We start from the raw sequence: 20,167 nt of genomic DNA, 5'->3' as shown, positions 1-20,167 counted from the left end.
GGCGCGGAGGGCGCAGCGCGGCCGCTCTGGCGTCAGGAGGAGCCGCTCGGTGCCGCTCTTTCCCCCGCCGGCCCGTCTGCCGAGCGTGTGTCAAACCCACGTGCTCCGGCAGCCCGCGAACACGGGGAGCGGTCCCCGCGGCCGAGCCCCACCGCACCGCCGGCCCCGCTCCTCCGCCGGCCCCGCACCGCACCGCGCCGGCCCGCACCGGCACCTCCGGCGGCGGCCGCACCGCACCGCGGCCTGCGCCGTCCCCGCGGCGACGGCGGCGGGGAGGAGAAGGAGGAGGAGAAGTAGGAGGAGGGCGGTGTTTTCCTGCGCGGCGCCGCGGCCGTCGCCCCGCCGCCGGCGAGCGTCAGGCGAGGGGGGGGCCCGGCCCGGCCCTTCCCCTGGCCCCCGCGCCCCGAGGATGGCAGCGCTGCCCGCACGAGTGGCTGGCGGCGGTGTCCCTCCTCTTTTTTTTTCCGGCAGCGGCGGCGGCGGTGGCAGCGGCGGCGGATCATTGTTGTGTGGGAGGAGGGTGACGGGGATGGACTTGATCTCTCGGGTCTCCTGCTGAGGCGGCAGCACAGCGCGCCCCGCCGCCCAGCCAGCGCCGCGCCGGGCAGGGAGGGACCGGCCCGGCCCCCCGCCCGCTCCCTGGCTCTTTATTTTTAGGGGGCTCTGCTGCTCCTTTCCCTCGCCCTTATCTCTCCCCCCCCCTTCTCCCCGCCCGCACACACGCACAGGGACACGCTTGCACCCTCCTCCGGTGCCCTTTCATCCTTCTCCCCCGCCGTCCTCCCGCGCCGGCTCCTGCCGCGGCAGATGCGCCGCGGGTCACCGCGCAGCTGGGACTATGGTGAAATTTCCAGCGCTCACTAACTACTGGCCCCTGATCCGGTTCCTGGTCCCTCTCGGCATCACCAACATCGCCATCGACTTCGGGGAGCAGGTAAGGCAGCGCCTCCCCCGGGAGCGACCCTCTCCCGCCCGCCCTCCCGCAGCGCCGGTCCGGCGGGGCTCGGCGCCTCCGCCGGGAAGGGAAGGGGAGCCGAACCGGGCAGAGCCGAGCCGTGCCCCGCCGTCCTGGCCTGGCTCATCGCGGCGGGCGGGGACTGCGGCCCCATCGCCGGTGGGGGCAGCGGGCGGCCGGTGCCGCCGTGCCTGCCCAGGCGGCGGCCCGAGAGCATGGGCTGCCCCGCACCCCCGCGAGATGCACGGGGAAGGACGGCGGGTTTTGGGTTGTTTCGGGGATTTTTTTTCCCCCCTCGTATTTCAGGATTATATAATCTCAAATTACATAATGCATTCGCCGGGGGCTGGTTTTGGTTTATGCCCCCGCTGACACAGCCGCTCAGGTGCAGCAGCTCCTAGCGCAGTGCAGCCCGGTGGCGGCGGCGGCTGGAGCGGGGCGCGGGGAGGGCGGCCCGGCTGCCGCCGCCCGCTGCCGAAGGGCGCCGCGGACCCCCCTCGCCCCGCCGCGCTACTGCTGCCGCAGCGGTTCGGCCCCCGGCGCCGGCAGCCCCCGCCGTGGCATCGCGGGAGGAGGGCGGCATCCCGCAGGGAGCCGCTCCGCACCCCCTCGGGGAGGGGGCGACTTCCCGGCGAGTCTCCGAGCAGGTGAAGCTCCGGCTGCGCCCCTGCCTCCGCCGGTGTTCGTTGCGCCTCAGCCGTGCTGCAGTTCCGTAGCGGTGTTGGTGACCTAAGGCTGTCCCCTGTTATAGGCACCGAGAAGATACCCCTGGTACCCGAACCTATCTCCCTGACGTGCAGCCTTCCCGCTTCGTCCTCCCGGTCCCCGCTTGCAGCGTTTGCACTGAAAACATGTTCAATGCTTGACGTACCCAGTCCTCCTCTGCCCGAGCTTTCCCCGCAGGGTGCTCGTTTGCCACTGCGCTGTGGTGTGGGAAATCTCTGCGCTCGTGTTTCGGTATTTATGACAGTCCAGGCCCCGATTTTGTGTTAGGCTGCACTATGTAGGGCATATCACTAATTACATTTTTAGTAGGATGGTATACACTACCACTTACTCATAAGTGTTAAGCTGGGCAGCCACACTAGATATTGCATCTCAAATAGATTTATCGTTTTCCTAAGTCACTCGGGTTTACTAAGAAGCTCTTGTTTTCTAAGAAAAATAGGCACTTGCTCCCGTGCTCCTTGAGCAAAGATATCAGAAAATTAGTGGGTACTTCCAGGCATTTGTAAAGAGGAAGTGAAAAGAAAAATATTACAGTGGGGAAAAAAATAACTAACATTAATCATATGTTTGTCATGGCTGTGTCAGTTGCATTTTGATTCCTAGTCCCTTAAATAAACTGTGATACTAAAAAATACAATTCCATCCTTGTCTGACAACGACATGCTTTCCTACTAAGTCAGTCTTCTATAAATCATACTCACTGGGGAAAAACGGAAATGTAGAGATAGAAGTGACAAGAGACAAGGTGATTTAAATGCTAATAACTGTGCCACGTTAATAACATACAGCAGAAGTTAAATTGAAAGCAGTTCACTCAGCAAACTGAGTATGACAGGTGCATAGCTACAGTTTGCTTCATACAAGGTCAGCGTGATTCAAGATCCATGTCAGTCTATAAAAAACATCCCTTTGGCTTCAGTGTGCTCTGGACCAGGATTTAAAAAATCTTACGATTGAGGGGCTTTCTGTCTGCTTGGGTAATGGTGACATGGGAGGCATGTTAACATGTGGATGATATATGTAAACACTTATTTAAGCAACTTTGACAGCATTAGGAACAAGAATATCTTAGAAAATGTATTTTATTTCATAGCCAAATAATAGAATTGGCCCTCCAGGAGAGTTGGAGTTATCCCTTGTCTCAGATGGCAGCCTGGGGAGGTGATTAATTGAAAAGGGAGAAATCTAGGCTGCTAGACATCTAGCTCCTTTCAAGAGCAGAAACTGGAAAGATAATTTTTGTACCAGCATTACTTACATGGAAATCAGGAAACCTAAGCAGGGACAAAGTTACTCCAGGTCTGAAGGGTTCCTCTTACAGACAAAAGCATAGTGATTTTATTTTCTGGTATATAAGACATGAAGTTGTTTTTTACACTTGTAGGACATTACTGTTGGATTTGTGAGGTTGAAAATACATTGACTTGCTGAGCCAGTCCCCTTTCTGCTTTACAAATTTGTAATAATTTTAATGCCAGGTCTGAATGGAAGTAACATAGGAGAACGTGTGTGCCAATAGATAGCTCTGAAAAGGCTACCATACCTCCTCCTGTGAATGTGTGCTGCAGATAACAGACTTCTAAGAATGATAAGGGAAGAAAAGTTTGCATGAAGTAATATTACCTGCTCTGGACAATACTGTGAAGGAGACAGAAGAACTATAGGTCAGAAGTAAGAGATCACCGTAAAAAATTAGGGAGAGAATAGACCTTGCCTGACCAGGGAAGAGGTGTGTAAGAAATGCTATAAGTCATAAACCCTTTTGATGTGTGGTATTCATACATTGCTTCCTCAAGTAGGGATGATATTTGGAAGCAAAGTGTTCAAAGCAGAGCCTTTTTAACAAACCATTATACTTAGATACCTGAGTTTGAAAAGTGAGAAAAAAACATAATCTCACCTTTTTTTTTTTTAAAATTACCTTTAGAGGCTTTTCTGGATGTTGGTAGTTGTAGTCAATAGCAAACAACATTAGGAAATTACCAGACCCTTGGTATGCAGCTGTCTCTATAGACTTCTTGCTACTTTAAGAGAAATTTACAGTAAGGCTAAAGAATATTTGCAGAACATAGGTTGAGGCTGTCATCATCGTCCCGTATAAGATGTTTGCAATGTCAAGTGTGTTTAGTTTACAGGAAGTAAAAAATGCTGGCAGAATGCTTAAGAACTAATAAGCTCGGCTCCTGCAATGACTTCCAGAACCGCTGTAGCCAGTGAAGAGCCTCCTGTTGACCTCTGGACTCTAATCCAATAATGCCTTAGGACAAGGCTATATTACTGCAATCTAGTGAGGTGACCGCATTTGTTCATCTCATAAAATCTCTTAGACAAATACCTGTTTTTTGCCCCTACTAAAAAAGGTCATCCTGATGCATGAGCAGGTAAATTACCAGCATATTAGAGAGATAAACCATTTCTAACTTATTTTCATTATTTCCTTCTGCAGCCCATTTCCAATTTATTTACAGTGCTACATGGCTTTTATGAAATAAACTTCTATATGGCTTTTATGAAATGAACTACTACATAGCTCTCTTCTTAGAGAAAGGCCTTCAGGAAAATAGTCCCAAGTATTTTGGCTAAATGTTTTTTCTCCACATAAATATGTGTCTCCACACAAATATGTGTCTTGAACTTAACACCATCAGAAGAGAGATGTTCACTTTTATTCTGCTGTTGAGAGCATTCAACTCTCAGTATGTTACCCTGAGATTCACAATAATTACTGTTGTATTCAGAGCTCAGTTGTTGGAAAGCAGGGTTTACATTAAAAATTCTGGCTCCCTTGAAAAATGTTGTTGGATGCACTTGCTTGGAAATAAATAAATAAATGGCTCCAATGTGATGAGGCACAACACAACTTCAAACAACTCACCCAGCAAATAATAGCACCGCTACCCTGTGGGCTCCAAAATCCATCACCACCCACACAGTTTCAGAGCTGCTCACATATATAGTGGTGGCCTGACTTGTAATGTCTGTGTGCATTTGCATCAGCGTTATTATAGAGGGAAAGCTGAGGTGTGCATTAGTTCACTAACGTTCCTGGAAGCACAGAATCGACCTTAGGCAGCATTTAATACAATTAGCAAGTGTGGCTGGTAACTGGTAACATCAGAGGATGCTCATGGGGTGGCAAAGGCCAGGCAGAGAGCAACATTTTGATCTCAAGGCCTGGCTGCAGTAGTCCCTTAATTATCAGTGGGAAACACTAGGATTTTTTTTTTTGTTTGGGTGTCTTTTAACTTTCTAGCTAGCCCCTGGATCATTAGTTGCCGTTGCTGTCACTAGCTGTTGGTTGGGCAGTTTAACTTGCCAACATAAGTGTTACGTATGCAGACATAACCTTGCTCAGCGGTTTGCACGTCCTTGGAAACTAAAACCGAGTAAGGAGAGCCTTGCTGCTGCTTTCTCCTGGGGTCATTCGGGTGCTTTGGTTCTGCAGAGAAGTTGCCATACGTTGTCCCTGGTGTAGTGATTGGTATCAAACAGGCGAGCCATAAAGGAAATGCTAAACGTTTTGGATTCCAAATTGTTTTGCAGTAATTGCTTTGAAACAAACTGTTATTTTCTTGTATTTGATTGGGTTTTTTTGGTTAGGTTTTTTTTTTTTTAACTTAAAAAAAGAAAGTGTTGCCAGAAAAAGAGAACAAGTCATGAATAATGTATCAAAAAGAATTAGTGAGCTTATTGTCTGCCCATGCCATTTGCAAACTTAGTAGGGGGTTAAACATTTTGATTAATGCCTTATGAAGCTTGTTTTGGGGGTAAGTATTATTGTCTGGACGTTCAAAACAAGTAAGGGAGAGTTCACATTCCCAGCTGTTCACCAGGGATTTGGGCCAAGTTGTGTAACCTTTCCGTGGCACAGTTTCCCTGCCTTTGAAGTGTGCGTAGACACCTACCTGTATGTAGATGTGTAATGAAAATTCATGTGCCGGAAGAGCTCTGAGATGAAAGGTGCTGTATGAGTGCAAAGTACTCCTGTTATTGATGTTGTGAGAGGTCAGGGACTTGCTTAAATTGTGTAGGACTTTAGTACCATATAAATAAGAAAGCTAACGAAGTCTTGTAATTTGTGTAGAACATGACTGTATGTTATTACCACAACCACATTACTAATAGGGTATGCTGATGAAAGTGCCCTGTTTGTTTTAAATGAATGTGAACTATGCAGCCTTTTAAATTAAATTTAGATGAAATTGTGGTGAAGAAGCAAACATAAACAGAGTATATTATCAACAGAAATTTTTTTGTTGTTATTATTTTCCTGCAGAATTCACAATACAAATAGTCAGGGAAATAGCTGAAATACATCTAACTTTCCAGTTTAGAATTAGCAAATCCAAGTGAGACCTATGAAGGACTGAAAAAGAAACCACACACACCCAAAGTAGTAATTTTCAGAATTTATACCTTAGTGCTGGCTCCAGAGACTTTCTTCTAAGCAAAGCAGCTTTATGTCCTTTTGCACGCCGGCCTGAATCCTACAGCCTTAGTTCCTAAATGGTCATCTACCAAGCACTGTGGGTTTTCACACCAATGCTAAGTGGGCTCTAGACCACTCAGACAGTTCTTGAAACTACACAAGTGATTAATTAGGCTTCTATGTCTATGTTAGTTGCAGTGAGTTTTAGATACCAGGCATTGCATTCACCCCTCATGCAGAGCATTTGCTAGTGTTTCACAGCAAGCAATGCATGCTGAGATCTGGGAAAGAAGTCGGAGATCTCATAAAACATTTGCAGATAAAAGCCAAATTTCTGCAAAGTGCTAGTGTTCTTAAAGGTGTCAAAGACTCCCGTCAGCTAAACCAACATATATTTGTATTTTATAGCACTTAAGGTACAAAATAAACAGGTTATAAAGAGCAGTGGAGCTATCACCACTGGAGATTTCAGATGATACTAGAAATTGTGAGAATGAACCTGCTAATGAGGTGTCCATTCCCTGCAGTGCTCCATGTTGCCATAGTGTAAAATACATAATCTAAAGCTAGGACTTGTGTTATGCCTTGTTTGTCAGTATCTTCCCTTTTTTCATCGTATTCTCTCCTTCCTTCCTAAAACTTTCCAGTTTCCTGCCTCCCACTTCCCATGGCTGTGTCACCTCTGCTCTAGGGGCTTCTCCAACTAGCCACTTCTTTATGAAGAAATTTAATTAATCTCAAAACTGTAAGTTCAGATGATATTTGCCCACCAGGTTGCTGGAAAATGAAACTTTGAGTTCTGTGGAGCGGAAGCGATTCTCCCTGCCGGAAGACTAACCAATGCAGTGGGAGACAAGGAGCACTTAGAGTTTTACTGAGCAGTCCCAATTCCCAGTCTCTAGGCTGGAGGGCCCTCTCTGGAGATACTACAGTCATAATATCACTGAATTTTCACTGAAAAAGGTTCAGGGGGTAAGCAAATACTTCTGATGCTTATTTCAGAGGTAGGGAGATTTGTTTCTCCTCCCTTTGCCAGTGAAAATCTAGAACACTAAGACAGCATCAGGAAGGAGAGATGAAAATACCCCAAGGCTTATTTTAAAACATGGCTTCAAAACTGAAATTTTGAAATGTGTTTGAACCACTATATTCTGCATCATAGAGAGAAATCCTGAAATACAGCTTTTGGTTTTGAGGTGAACTATTTTGGGGGTTTTCTTGTTCAGTTCTTTTGATTGCCTGTTCCCAAAACCGAGAAAGCTGATTTCTCTTCACATTTGTTTTGGTCTGAACTGATTTATTTGTAATCTTTGCTCATTTTGCTGCTGTCTGAAGAACTTGGTTGTATACAAAGTCTTATATGACATGACCAATCTTATGACTGAAGATGTGTCTTTTTATATGCAAAGGAGGTATATACTCAAGGATACAGCTTCGGAAGCAGAGATTCTATCTGTTCCTATCTTGATCCTAGACAAGACATTTATCTCTCTTTGTGTGAATTTTGTCAGTTCTAAAATTGTGATTTGTTTCACAAGGCAGCTACAAAGTTTACTTCTTCATGTTTGTAAAACATGGATGTAAGTTGCTGTATAAATAGAAAATTTAAATATATCTGCCAGCTCATGCAGAAAACTCTGTGCATAAAACTGAGCAATTCCAAACAGATTTTGCGTTGCAGATACTTTCAGAAATCTGTGATGTTTTTATATATTACTGCTGAGCTCAATTCCAGTTTAAATGGCATATCAGAACATGTGTTTCTTAAAAAAGATTATGGAAAATTTGTAAGTGCCTTAGATTTTAACAAGCTAATCTAATCAGCTGTTGATACCTTATCCTTTTTGTACTTGGGAACCTGTGGATTTTGGGGTGAAGGAAACAGGAGTGTTACTATGCAATTAGATCATCAGATTACACTTCTTTCTGCCTGCTTGATTTTCTACTGACACGATGTTGCTGTAGCTACAGTTTTAGGCACCACCACTACCTTTTCAGATAACCATTTGCTGGGGAATCAAAAAAAGAACTGCTGTAAGAATAAGAGACCTAAATGAGTCATGAACTTTAGTGTCTGAAGCAGCAAAGCTCTGCAGTTCTCCCATCTTCTGTCTCCTCTGTGGTATCACCTCTTTCAGATTGTCCATGGAACTTCACTACCTTGCTTTAGGGTTTTCCTACATATGTTTTCCTTGATGCAATGCAGAATAAAAGAACCTGCATGAAACATTAACTAAGAATGACTCCAGGTGTAAATATGCATTTGTTTCCAAAGAGGCATGAAGTACAGCACTGTTATTTGCAAAGCCACAGTTGATTTCCATGGCCCTTTCAAGAGCATTCTAGAAAAGGACAAAGGAAAAATACTGGAGAGTAAAGAACAGTTTATTGAAAAATAAGTACCACAAGGGCATGAAAATCAAGTGCCAATTTAATTATTTTCCCTAAGATGATGTAAAAAATTCAGTGTTCTCGATTTGGTAGGAGTGTTACAGTTGCAGAAAGGGTGATCACTGTTGCCCAGCATGCCCAGTTTGTTTTACTTATGTAGTGGTTCAGCAAGAGTTCAGCTTTTAGCGTGGGAAGTGAATAAACTGCAAGACACTATTATTTTCAAGTGTTTGCTTCATAAAGCATTTTTAATTGCTAAGGCAATTTTTCCAACCTTTCTCAATTTTCAGAGGCCCAAGAACCTTAAGTGGAGGTGCAGAGGAAATTCACATCCATAGAAGCCTTAGACCATATTTGTTTTTATTTTTATTTTTTAGTAACCTGTTTCCAACTCCTTGTAAACATTCCCTAAAGTACAGGGTTCTGTGGGACTGAAAGCTCAATGCACCAAAGCATGTGCTAGTATGTTTACCAACAGATACATTTGAAAGGCTTTTGGCTGGGAGATGGTCTGTCTTCTGGCCTTCTTACCTGTGTTTTGTACTTAAATTAGTGAATTAAGTCAAATGCAGGCTGTACGTGAGCTTTCATGACTGGCATGGTTTTCACCTCTGCTGGCTGAAGAATGCACTGGTGCCTGCCAGCTGGGACTGATTGTTTTCCTTCATCAAGTCAGATGTGCAACATGAGTAGGTATAAGGGATGGAACCACATGGCACCCACTGTTCTTCCCCTGTTTTTCTAATCATGGTGTTTGACATCTATGCCCCTGAAAATATAGGCTTTATGTCTAGATTTCATTGGGCTCATTTTCTTGTTCACTTCTTGCTCACCCATCCTTCAATCTGCTGCATATCAGTGGCCAGTATCTTATTTTTGTAACCTCTGTGTTAGTGTATCGTAGCTGCTGTTCCTGTAGCCATGGGCAGCTAAGGTGAGGTAGCTCTGATCTACCTCTGGCAGCTTCCCTCTTCATGGCAAAGGCTTTCCTTACCACAGCATACTAATGTGCTCCAAGAACTTGACAGCCTTTGATCTCAAATATGCTGTCCTACAGATGAAAGACTGATTCTTGCACAAGTCCATCATTACCATTTCCTCTGTCAGCATCTTACCAATTAAAAAGCCTCTAGCCCATTTGAAAAGAAAAATTGTTAGCAGCATCACAGGGTGGGAAGACACATTTTTGGTACTGGTGAGAGGGGAAAAAATGTCAGTTATGTAAGAGGAAAGTCTATAGAAATGAAGCATTTATAGCTCAGACGGAAAAGGGAATTTGATAACCATCTGCAGTTGTATGAACTGTGGTGTGGTCATAAAGGAGAGGAAACGGGGAAACGAGGTTAGCTAGGTCACTGCTGAGGAGGAGAATGTGGCCAGGAGCAGTGAGAAAGACTGAGGCAATTAAACACAGTTTAGACTGAAAAGGTTTCCAGATGATTTTCCGATTAAAAAGCAGAAGTTGTTCCCTCTCACACATTACTTCCATCTAAAACGTGACACAAAGAGTGCTGTGCTTTAAACAGTGATAGAGTAGTAGTGGTGATTGTTTTATGTAGGTTCAGATTCAGTGAGTCACCAAAAGCAGACTGCTGTGATCACTGTAAAGTGCTGTATGTGATGGGTCAAGCCTGAAGACCACATTTCCTGGTGAAGGAGACAAGCAGCTTGAGAACCACATCCTCTTTGAAGCATTCAGTGCACTCTAGAAGGGCGGTGTGGTTTCGGGCTTTTACTAATGTAAAATAAACAAAAACTGCAATTCAGAGGTGTGGAATTTCTATTATTAATGATTAGCAGTCACAATACAGTTTTCTTGCAGCACTCTGTTTTTCCCATGCTGCCTTCCAGATTCTGTTATACAGATACAGAGAGCACTTCTTAGGGAGAGAAACCAGAGCTACCTAGCTAGTAGAAGTATTAACTGTGAGTCCCTGTCTTGTTCCTTTTAGAAGCGTGTACTGGAAGCAGTGTGCCCTTTGCTACCCAGGTGATCAATACACAGCATTGGGGTCTCCCTGGCAGAGCTGAGTGGAAAAAATCCAAACAAAATGAGCTTATCAAAATAGGGGGACTTTTCCAGTGTGAGAGAATTGAAGTGTTGAGATTTCCCCAGTGCAGAATTAAGGGCAGTCTTAACTCTGCTTCTTAGCTGGAGGCTTGCCGAGTTTTTTAAAGGGCTTAAAGGCATAACTACAGTGAGACAAAACATGGCTAGCATCAAGGCAAGCATCGAGGACATTTCAGGTCTTGTGGTCTCATATGGTGCCTGCCCCACCCTGCACCTTTTCTTGACCCTTACTGTCTTTCCAGTTCAGTTCTGAGGGTCCTTTGCTTGGTTCTCTTGTGAGTGCTGGAGTGTGTTAGTTACACAGACACCTATGTGGCTTTGTCACCCAACTAGAGCTGCAGTGCAGCTCCTTTCCTTGATTGCTACCAGGGAGCCCATGCATTTTGCCCTCACCCTGTTACTGGCTTTGGTAACTTACTCCATGAGTCCATCCCCCTTCCTCCCCCTCTGTGGCATTTTGGAGATGACTTTGAGTGTTAGAATTATTTACAACCCACTGAGCCCAAGAGGCCAGCTAAGGAGATGAGTTCAAACCAGACACGAACTCTGCCTGGCAGAAGTGAAAATACTGAGTGATGTACTTGGAAAGGAGCTGGTTTTCTCCATTCGCATGGCCTGTGGTGGTGTTGAATAAATCTTCTGATCTGAGTGTTTGGATCATCCTCTTCATTAAATTTTAATTTTTGCCCTCTCTTGCTCATAGGTTTTTGAAGCTCATCAAAATAACTCCAGTTGTCCTTGGTTTTGTATAGTCATGGGGACATCTCTGGTCATTTTCCTCTGCACTTCAGTAGCACATAAAAACTGGTAATGTGGGGCTCCAGACTTAGCATGACAGCACTGTCAGCTTCCCCTGTGGTTGTGTTGGGATGTAATGATTTTGCAATCTTAAGCATTTCCTTGAAAAGAGAAAGAAAGTCCAAACCACATAACATTTTTCAGCTCCTTTAAACACTAAAGATAGTCATCCACTGAAAGCTTTCTCTTTGTCACAGGTAAATACATTTTTCACACCCTTCTTTAATACACACATGCACATGTACATAGTTTGTTCTGAGCAGGAGACTGACTTTATAGGAGAATTATACACCGATTGGTGCTAAAGTGCTGTCTTGATTACTTACTGACTTATATGCAAGGCAAAACGGTTAAGGAAATGAGAGAGGCTGTAACTGCACAGGTACCTGATGTGTTGTTTGTAGCTCAAGCTGCCTCTGTTACATGTTGTATGTGCAAATGCTGGGGTTTTTTTCTGAATCTATGGTTTTCTACATGGATTTCATCTTTTCAAAAATGTGACCTTGAGAGCACTCCTGATCACTGCACCACTGTTCTTTATATACTTGTGGGCAGTCGTTTTGCTTCAGAGTGTTTTATTTCAAAGCATGAAAGCATGACGACCTTTCAGCATTCACAGTCTTGGTCTTATATGAGCTTTCTGAGATGCAGTCAATGGTCTACTGGTTAGGACATGCTCCAGCATTGTAATAGTCTTGGGAAGAGCTTTTGTCAGCAGTGCCTTCTGAATCTGATATGTAAGTAGTGTATTTCCCTTCAGCTAATACTGTGCAAAGGCCAGCGTTTCTGTCTTTAATAAGTTTATGACAAATCGCAGCAGGTAGCCTGCTTGACATTTTCTTATTCTAGGCTTGACATGTTGGTGAGCTTTGAATTGCTGTCCAGAAGAGGCTAGTATCGTTGTGGGCTAGCTTTTTCAAATCACAGCATGCCTTTTTTGTCAGCTGCAAGCTCTTACCGCATTGTGGGTGGTTGCATCACTGAGGAGAAAATAGCTAGTGAAGGTACAATCACTGCCTCAGGACTTCGTCAGGGAAACCTCATGTGAAGTTACATGTTCGTGACTTGAGCTCCAAGGGTTTGGTTATGCTTTGCAGTAATCTGCAGATATGGGGTCTGTTGTATTCTGTCTATATCCACTGATTTGAAAGGGGAAATGAGTGGTAAGAGAGAGGAGTTGACTAAGAGGGAAGCTGTCTGAAAGGGAAAAGCCTACATCTTTGGCTTCAAAAATATCAGCACATCCCAGAAGTCCCAGTGTCCAGCAAATGCCTATCTTGGGTCATGTAAGCTTTTCACCACACTAGAAGGGCTGAAATGCTTACAGTCAAAGTGACTGCAGAGTCATAATTTCATCTCTAATATCCTTCTGAATAATGAACTAGATACTTTTTCCTCTCTCAGCCTGCTGGAAGTCTAAAGTAGACAAAGGAGGCATGTCAGTGCAAATTTAGCTTAAGGAGAAGGCCATCAGGTTCTCTGTGCCCAGCACCATTAAGAATGTTAAAGCAATACTTGTCCAGTTGTTGATAAGGGATAACCTGTGCATAACTGTAAAAATAAATGGAGGAAAAAATATGACTCACTAATATCCTTGACCTTTTTCCAAGAACAGGTAAGAATAGTATCAGCACCTGAAACCATTAGATATGAATACAGGGATTTCTAGATGAGTTTGCTCTGTCTTTTGAGAACTCTAAGAAGGGAGCACCATGACAAGAAATAAGATAATTGGCTGACAGGGAAGTGGTTCTGTCTGCAGCCAGAAGAACAAAGGATATTTCAGTTTATTGTTTTGGTTTTTTTCACTCTTAACATGCTTATAGCATTAGGGACCCTGAGCACCGTTTCACTTTGCTGTTGACACAGTGTGGGGGTGAGGGATGCACAGACAAGCTTGGAACAATTACAAGAAAGGATTAGTAGCTGTTTTGCAAGAGGTTACTATTGCAACTTCTGGGAGTTGGTTTCAAAGGCAACTACAAGCATGAGTGTCTCTCATTTGCTCTGCATAAAGAATAATGCCTCTATAGTCTCATGACATTTAGAATCAAATACCTCTACACTTTCCTTCTTTCTGTTTTGACCAGATAAGATTCTATAACGTCAAATCTTCTGTGTATATCCCTTTGTTTTGTGATTCCTTTGTGAAAGAAAGAAAACAACTATTGAGAAAGAGAGAAACAGGATATAAAAATAAGGAGCTATGCACAATTCAATCCTTTTTTTTCTCTTCCACTGAATCCCTGCATGGCAGCGCACTGACGCAGCACCATAACCAACAGTCTGGCGTCTGCAGCCTGACAAGCTGAAAAGCTTGGATCAAGCATCATCAGTCTCATATTTTATTGTCTGATTTTGGTCTTTGTTTATACATATTTATTTAAAACTGGGGATTTTTTTTTTCAGCCCTGTGCTGGGGCTTCCCACATGCTACCATGTTTGGTGGCCCTGGACAGCTCCTGTCCCTCCTCCTTGTCATCCTGCCTCTCATTTGCTACCCTTTTTTTGTCCACAGTAGTCTGTAATCTTCAAACATCTTTCCTTCTGTCCTCTCTGCTTCTTCTTTTCTGTGCCTGTCCCACAGGCTGCCTCCAAAAGCACATCCCATTGCTGTTTGCAGACAAGCAGTCCACTGTAAGTATGGCAGCAAGGTGCTTGCTGCCTGCCCCCAACAGATTCCTTTCTTGCAAACGAGAGGCCTGGTTCAGCAAAACAAATGATTAATTAAAAATCTTTCATATGTTTGTGGCCCTTAAATGTAAGCCTGAGTTAAGCTCATGTACAGGTATTTATCTTGTATGAGATAACCAGGCTTCAAATGAACAATGTGAGCTTTGTAAAGCTGCAAGACTTTAGCAAAGGGTCTGTGCTTGCCTCTTCTTCCTTCAGACATGCAGTTGCGGTACCAGGCAATGTGCAACCCAGCTATCTGTATTCCTCCTTTCACTTCCCACCATGTCAGAGCCGGGTTGGGTCAGTCTGGTTCAGATTCTTGTTCTCTAGGATCAGGCAAGTCACAGTACTGGCAAGGCACAGCTGTGGCTGCTTTTCCACTGCCAATGACCTGTGGCTCCCTCTCATCACCCAGGTGGCTTGCTTTGAATTCTTGCTCAGCGCAATGCTGTGTAGGAGAAGCAGTGAAATTTTTGTCCCTGCATGCTGATGTCTGATGGCACGTGGTAAATGCCTGCTGTCCTCATTGGTGGCTTTTTTTAAAGAAGTTGCAAACAAAAGTCAGTGATGTCAGTTAGTGATTATTCTCACTAAGTCTTAAAGCCAATTTCTGGATCACAGACGAGAATAACATTGCCTGCATTCCCCACATGCCTGTTCATCCTGCCATTATGTCTCATTGCTGTAGCTGAGCAGGAAGGTTTTCTTACCTTTGTGACCAGAGATAAAGATGTTGGAGTGCTGAGAGAATCTAATCTCAACAAAGCCCCTTTTGGATTAGAGAGTACTTGCTCCTTGGTGTGTTTTTTCAAAGACAGTCCTTGGAGGAAACCTGGGAGAAGCATGTCAAACTCAGTCAGTTGTACATGGGCATGAATATATTCTGCAGAGAGGTCCAGGTGCTGTGAAAGTGTTCACTGTAGGCCTCAGATAAACGTGTCCATTGTGAACCTGTGCATCGCTTGAGGGACTTTGGAGATGTTCGTAACATTTTTTAACGTTATAAATATTTTTAAATGCTATATATAGTTTGTCTTCAGACATTTCCAGGTCATAACTAAACTACTAGGTTTCCAGATTAGAGATGGATGGCATGAATAGCACAGTGTGAGTCAGACCCATCACATGTTCTAAATTAAACTTGTGCTGAGCCAACACTGATCCTAAGACTCTTTCGAAAATCCCCCCACCTTACAGAAATTGCTGATAGTGTTTCTGCAGAGGTTGATAATGAAGCAAAAAATAACGCAGAAGCATGGAGGACAGTAAGGAAGCAACAAGCCAGCTGGGAGGAATCAAAACATGTAACTAGGAGAAAGTATTCTAAATAAACAAGTCAGTGAATTAACAGCTTCAGTAGCAGATAGGTTTTGGCTTGCCTAGCAATCTTAAGAATTCAAATTGCAAACCTCTAACTTTGCAGAAGCAAGACTGTCTCCTAATCAATGGCTGTTTCCCTACCTAGGCACTGCAAGCTGCCTGAAGTATCATTGCAAAGGGCTTCTGTTTTCTGGGAGGAAAAAAGAACACCATGAAATGTGTGAGGATAATATAAAGATCAGAAGATAGGAGATCTTGGAGGGTTTATCTAATGACCTATCCCCCAGTAGAGATAATAATGGTTTGAGTGAGATTTCACCTGGGATACTTTGCAAAGTTGTGGCCATACACACTCAAAGCAGCTCAGTTCAAGCTTGTTCAAAAGATTAGGAAAAAGAAAACCCAGCTGTTAATTTCTCAATTTTTTTTCATCATCCTATCTGAGGAGGCAAAACTGAAAGGTTTTGGTTTCTGTAGTCCAGCAAAGATAGGTAGAGCATGATTAAGGTGGTTCTGTGTGAGGGAGATGGGATCATATTCTCTGATGAGAAGATGTTAGCCTACCTGTAAACAAGAGGAAATTGAGTAGCAACATGACTGTGAAAAGACAGTGAGTGCTTTTAAGCTGAAAATAAGGAAGGCTCCCAGCTACCAGAACGATGGGACTGTGGAAAGAGCAGGGTCAGCAAAGCTGAACTACTTGTTTTTAAGATTGCATTAATGAATGTCATGCTATTGCATGTGTGCCTGGAGAACCACAAAGGACATAAGCGTACACCCCTGCAAGTTGTTTCCGTTCCCTGTGTGAAAGGAAGATAGCAAACTTCTCAATCTCTCTGAATATGCTGTGGTTCTAAAATACATGTTTTTGAATCTTTCTTCCTTGCTTACTTGAGACCTCCACAAACCCTGTTCTGTCAGAGGAACGATCCCCAAAAATGCAAGGTGTCTCCTCCCCTGGGGACACTTAGGCAGGGGGCTGCCTCTGCAAGGCTGGCATTGCTGCTGCTGCTGCTGCTGGCACCAGCGAACAAACGAAGCTCTGTTCATTTTCAGCTCCAGCAGAATGAGTGGGGGGTGGGGAACAGGACAGAAGAAGGATGAGCTTGGGGATGGAGGTTGCTCAATCAAATGAGAAAAATATAATGAGAGAAGACAATGTATATTCAGTTTCATAAAGAAGTTCTTTCAGTGATAACACGTTAAACAAAATCTGGAAGGGTTTGGTAATTCCCTTTTATCCCTGTTCACAGGACAGCTTATCTTTTATTTTTTTCTGTTTTGAATGCTAATGATAAATCAAATCTGATCATCTTCTTGTTGCCATTAACCCTGATTTAGAACAATCTCAAAACATAAAATACTTTCCTATTTTCTGACTGCTTATGTCTTCTCCCAGCATTCCAAATAGCAGGCTGCTGTTGTGATATGAAAATCCTTTTAAAGAGGGAAGCATCCAGACTGTACTGAGAACACTGGAAGAGACATCTTCCATTGGCCACTTCGAAAATCTCAGTGTGTGTATTTCCATCCGTTTGAATTATGCTGCTTTTGTCCTTCTGAAAGCAAAGCAACCATTATTACCATAATGAGAAAAAAATCTATTACAAGTTTTACAAGACAGTACTTTCAGAAATGTGGCATTTAGAAGTGCGGGCATTAAATTTGTTGGCCTCTGCATAACTGTGCCTACTAAGAAGCCATACTGGTGTTGTTCTAGTAAATTAAAAATATGATTTTAAAATGTTTTCATGATGTGACTAGAACAATGCATCCTCTAAGGAGAGCACATGCTGAAACATGAGAGTCTTACTTCTGTGTCTGAGAGATTAGGCATTTTCCTTTAGGTGAGTTGTGGTTGAGGGAAGAGGGACTTTTATTTGACTTGGGGGCTTCTGGATTCTTTTTAGTTACACCACATACATGCAAGTGTTTGAGTGCTGATGAAGCACAGTCCAATTACTCTGCTGACAGCAGATGGAAGCAAAGGGCCAGACCATGAGGTGTGTGCTACCTGCTCTGCCCTGTGGCCATCATCTGACCCCACTCCTTCTTCTGCCCTGCTGAAGAGGGGTGGCCAGGGAGAGGGGTAGGCAAAAGGTTTGTCTCACTCTGTCACTGTTGTATGTGCAAACAGGTGAATCCTCTAGCATTTATAAACGCTGTTGACCTTTTTTTGTGTTTTTTTTTAATCAGAGCAGTGTTCATTCCTCCACAAATAAAGTGGCTGATCTGTTTACTTTATACTTGCATCCTAGAGTTGGAAAGGTTGAAGTCTCTCTGCAGCATAGCTATTGCCTTTTTATCACTAATGATCACTCCTCATTGCTAGACTAATGCATGGGAAAATGGGTTTAGGTTTGGTATTTCCCTCCATATCTTCACTCCTTGAATAGTCAGTATGATCCCTGCAGCCATAGATAGGTAGCAATGCCCTTAGAAAGTAGAAAACTGATTTTTTTTCTGCCCCAGTCTTTTTAAAAGACTGGTCTTTTTCATTCACTCTTGGTAGTGAGTTAGAAATTTGCTGTATCATTGTTAACTAAGCAGAATACAGACAGTCTGGAAATAGAAATTGCTGCAACCTGTGCAGATAGAAGTCAGCTGTTGCTCAATGTCATTATGAAACTGTGGAGTCATCAGAAGGAGTCCTCACTGGGGACGTGAATATCGGGCACAATGCTGGGTTTCCAAACTGAAAATAGAGATACAGAAGTCTGAGTAAAAGAAAGAAGACTAATATCACATGACATAAAAGTGGCTCCAATTCTTTTTGGCTCACTGGAAGTTTTTGGCTGCCTGTAATATCTGATACCCACAGAAAAGATATATGAAGACCCATGACCCATAAGTACACTCCTAATCCAAGACAGTCTGTAGAGTTTCCCTATGCTCAGTGGGAACGTTCTCCACATTAACATTGAAGCCATGCAAAAACACGACCCTTGAAAGTGAGTAGGAGGAGGAGATTTAGGAAAGGATAACTTACCTTGTTGATGACATTGAGGAATAAGACACTCAGGAGAAATCCAATAGCATCAGCGGTAGAGGTCCTGTTAGCACTGTCAAGGAGAAAAAGGAAAGCCTTTAAGAAAAAGAGGCAATAAATTTACTTTCCAACTCCTTTATCACCCATTACATAAAAAAGCCTGAGGGAACAAGATCTTACAATTGGAAAGAGTCTTAATGGCCCAAAACTCAGCCCAGACGTTGGAACAAAAGTTATAGTCATCACATTTCTTTGCTTTCTGGACAAAGAACTTATTATGTAAAAAGCAGAATAAAAGTCAAGGGCCTTGGATATGCCAATAAGCAAACCTCCCTTTACTCAGACAATTAAAGAACAGATCAGGAGAGAGGACAAAATGCAAGGCTTCAAGCAGCAGCCTGTTAACCCACAAGATCAACATGGATTTGAGATGAAGGTCCACCAGTTTTTCACCTACAGGGAATCACACCATCTGTACCCTTGGAGTTTCTCTTGTAACATCAAAGCCCATGACTTTAAAGAGCCCCCAGCTTCTGTCAGAAGTTAGTGCTGTTGTAAAAGTGAGGGGCATCTGTTTGTTCATATATTTCTGTTTCCAGTAATGATGAAATCACTGCTGAGTCCTTATTGCATAGTAGTGATGTCTCAAAAGAGAAAGAAAGAAAAGAATGGAGAAAGTAGTAGTCTAATAGTTGTAATACGATGTTATTGTATTACTGCCTCAACAGTACCTCTGTTCTGTATCACCAGGACTTGTTTGCCATAAACTGAGAAGTCAGCAATTAAGGACACGGTAGCTGGCACTCATTGCTGACAGAAAAAGAGACAGGAACAATGTGTGAAAAAGCATCTTTACTTATGAACTAATATCACATAATCCTAATGAGGTTGCAGGATGTCAATTTTTGAAAGCAGTAGCCAAATCTCACAAATTTTCATGAAACTAACAAAATGAGGCAAGGAATTTTCTTTTAATGCTCCAATAGCCTGGTCTTTATTTGTAACTGAAGGGTACTTCTGTGAAGAAATCACTAGCATTGTTATGGTAAGATGCAGAGCTCCCAGGAGAGATGAGGAAACCACCGTGTCTGCCTTCACTGGATACCCAAAGAGTGCTGTCTTCGATGACTCCATTGGACATAATTTTTGCCCGTTGGCAGAGCTGGACAGCCACTGCTGAGAAGAATAAGCTCAGACCTGAACAAGCAAAAAGCTGATTTTCACTATACAGAAGTGTGAGATGTTTTCTGGGAATAAAGCTCAGATAAAGCTGATCCCTCATAACGTTAATTCCATGAAAATAAAATTTAAGGCAGTGATTCAGGTAAGTGCGTGGTTTCTTTTGAAGCTCTAAACTGAGAACTACTCTACATGAATAGTTCTGTTTTCCACAATTTTCTATGCTGATAAATGTTTATGTGACCTACAGAAAAACAACAAAACATACAGCTGACTATACCCATTCTTAACACTGTTAAATAAAGAAAGAAGGCTAGTTGGGGCCACGAAATAGGCTGCTCTGAAGCTAGGACTACATTTCACTTTTCTATTTTGAAGATAAAGGACCAATGTTTCAATATTGTGTTGTCTCAGTTGTATTTATAAACTAACAGCAGGAAAACAGCTGTAATCTAGCCAAATTCACAGTCAGGTAGTGAACAAGCCTCAGACAGCTAAAAATTGTGAAGGCTATACAACAGCTGTGGAGAGCAAGGAGTATCATTTTTAGTATTATGTTTCAGAAAAAAAATGTTAGAGGAAAAAAGTTGCAGATGATAAGGTGATATAAACCTGCACAAATGTACAGTT

The 20,167-nt window shown here is 43.4% G+C and overlaps 1 protein-coding gene across 1 annotated transcript in view; it reads left to right on the top strand.

The window, feature by feature from the left end:
• The first annotated feature begins 346 nt into the window (after positions 1–346).
• The window catches only part of ANKH (ANKH inorganic pyrophosphate transport regulator), a 106,018-nt gene continuing 86,197 nt past the window's right edge, over positions 347–20,167 (top strand). Inside the window, exon 1 of the mRNA XM_032685793.1 lies at positions 347–934. Within this exon, the coding sequence (XP_032541684.1) occupies positions 839–934 (96 nt within the window). The 5' untranslated portion in view covers positions 347–838. The remainder of the gene's footprint in view (positions 935–20,167) is intronic.

This window comes from Chiroxiphia lanceolata, chromosome 1 (genome assembly GCF_009829145.1).
Source record: "Chiroxiphia lanceolata isolate bChiLan1 chromosome 1, bChiLan1.pri, whole genome shotgun sequence".
Classification (NCBI taxonomy): domain Eukaryota; kingdom Metazoa; phylum Chordata; class Aves; order Passeriformes; family Pipridae; genus Chiroxiphia; species Chiroxiphia lanceolata.
Note: the sequence above shows the minus strand (reverse complement) of the source record. Positions and strands in the feature narration are given on the sequence as shown.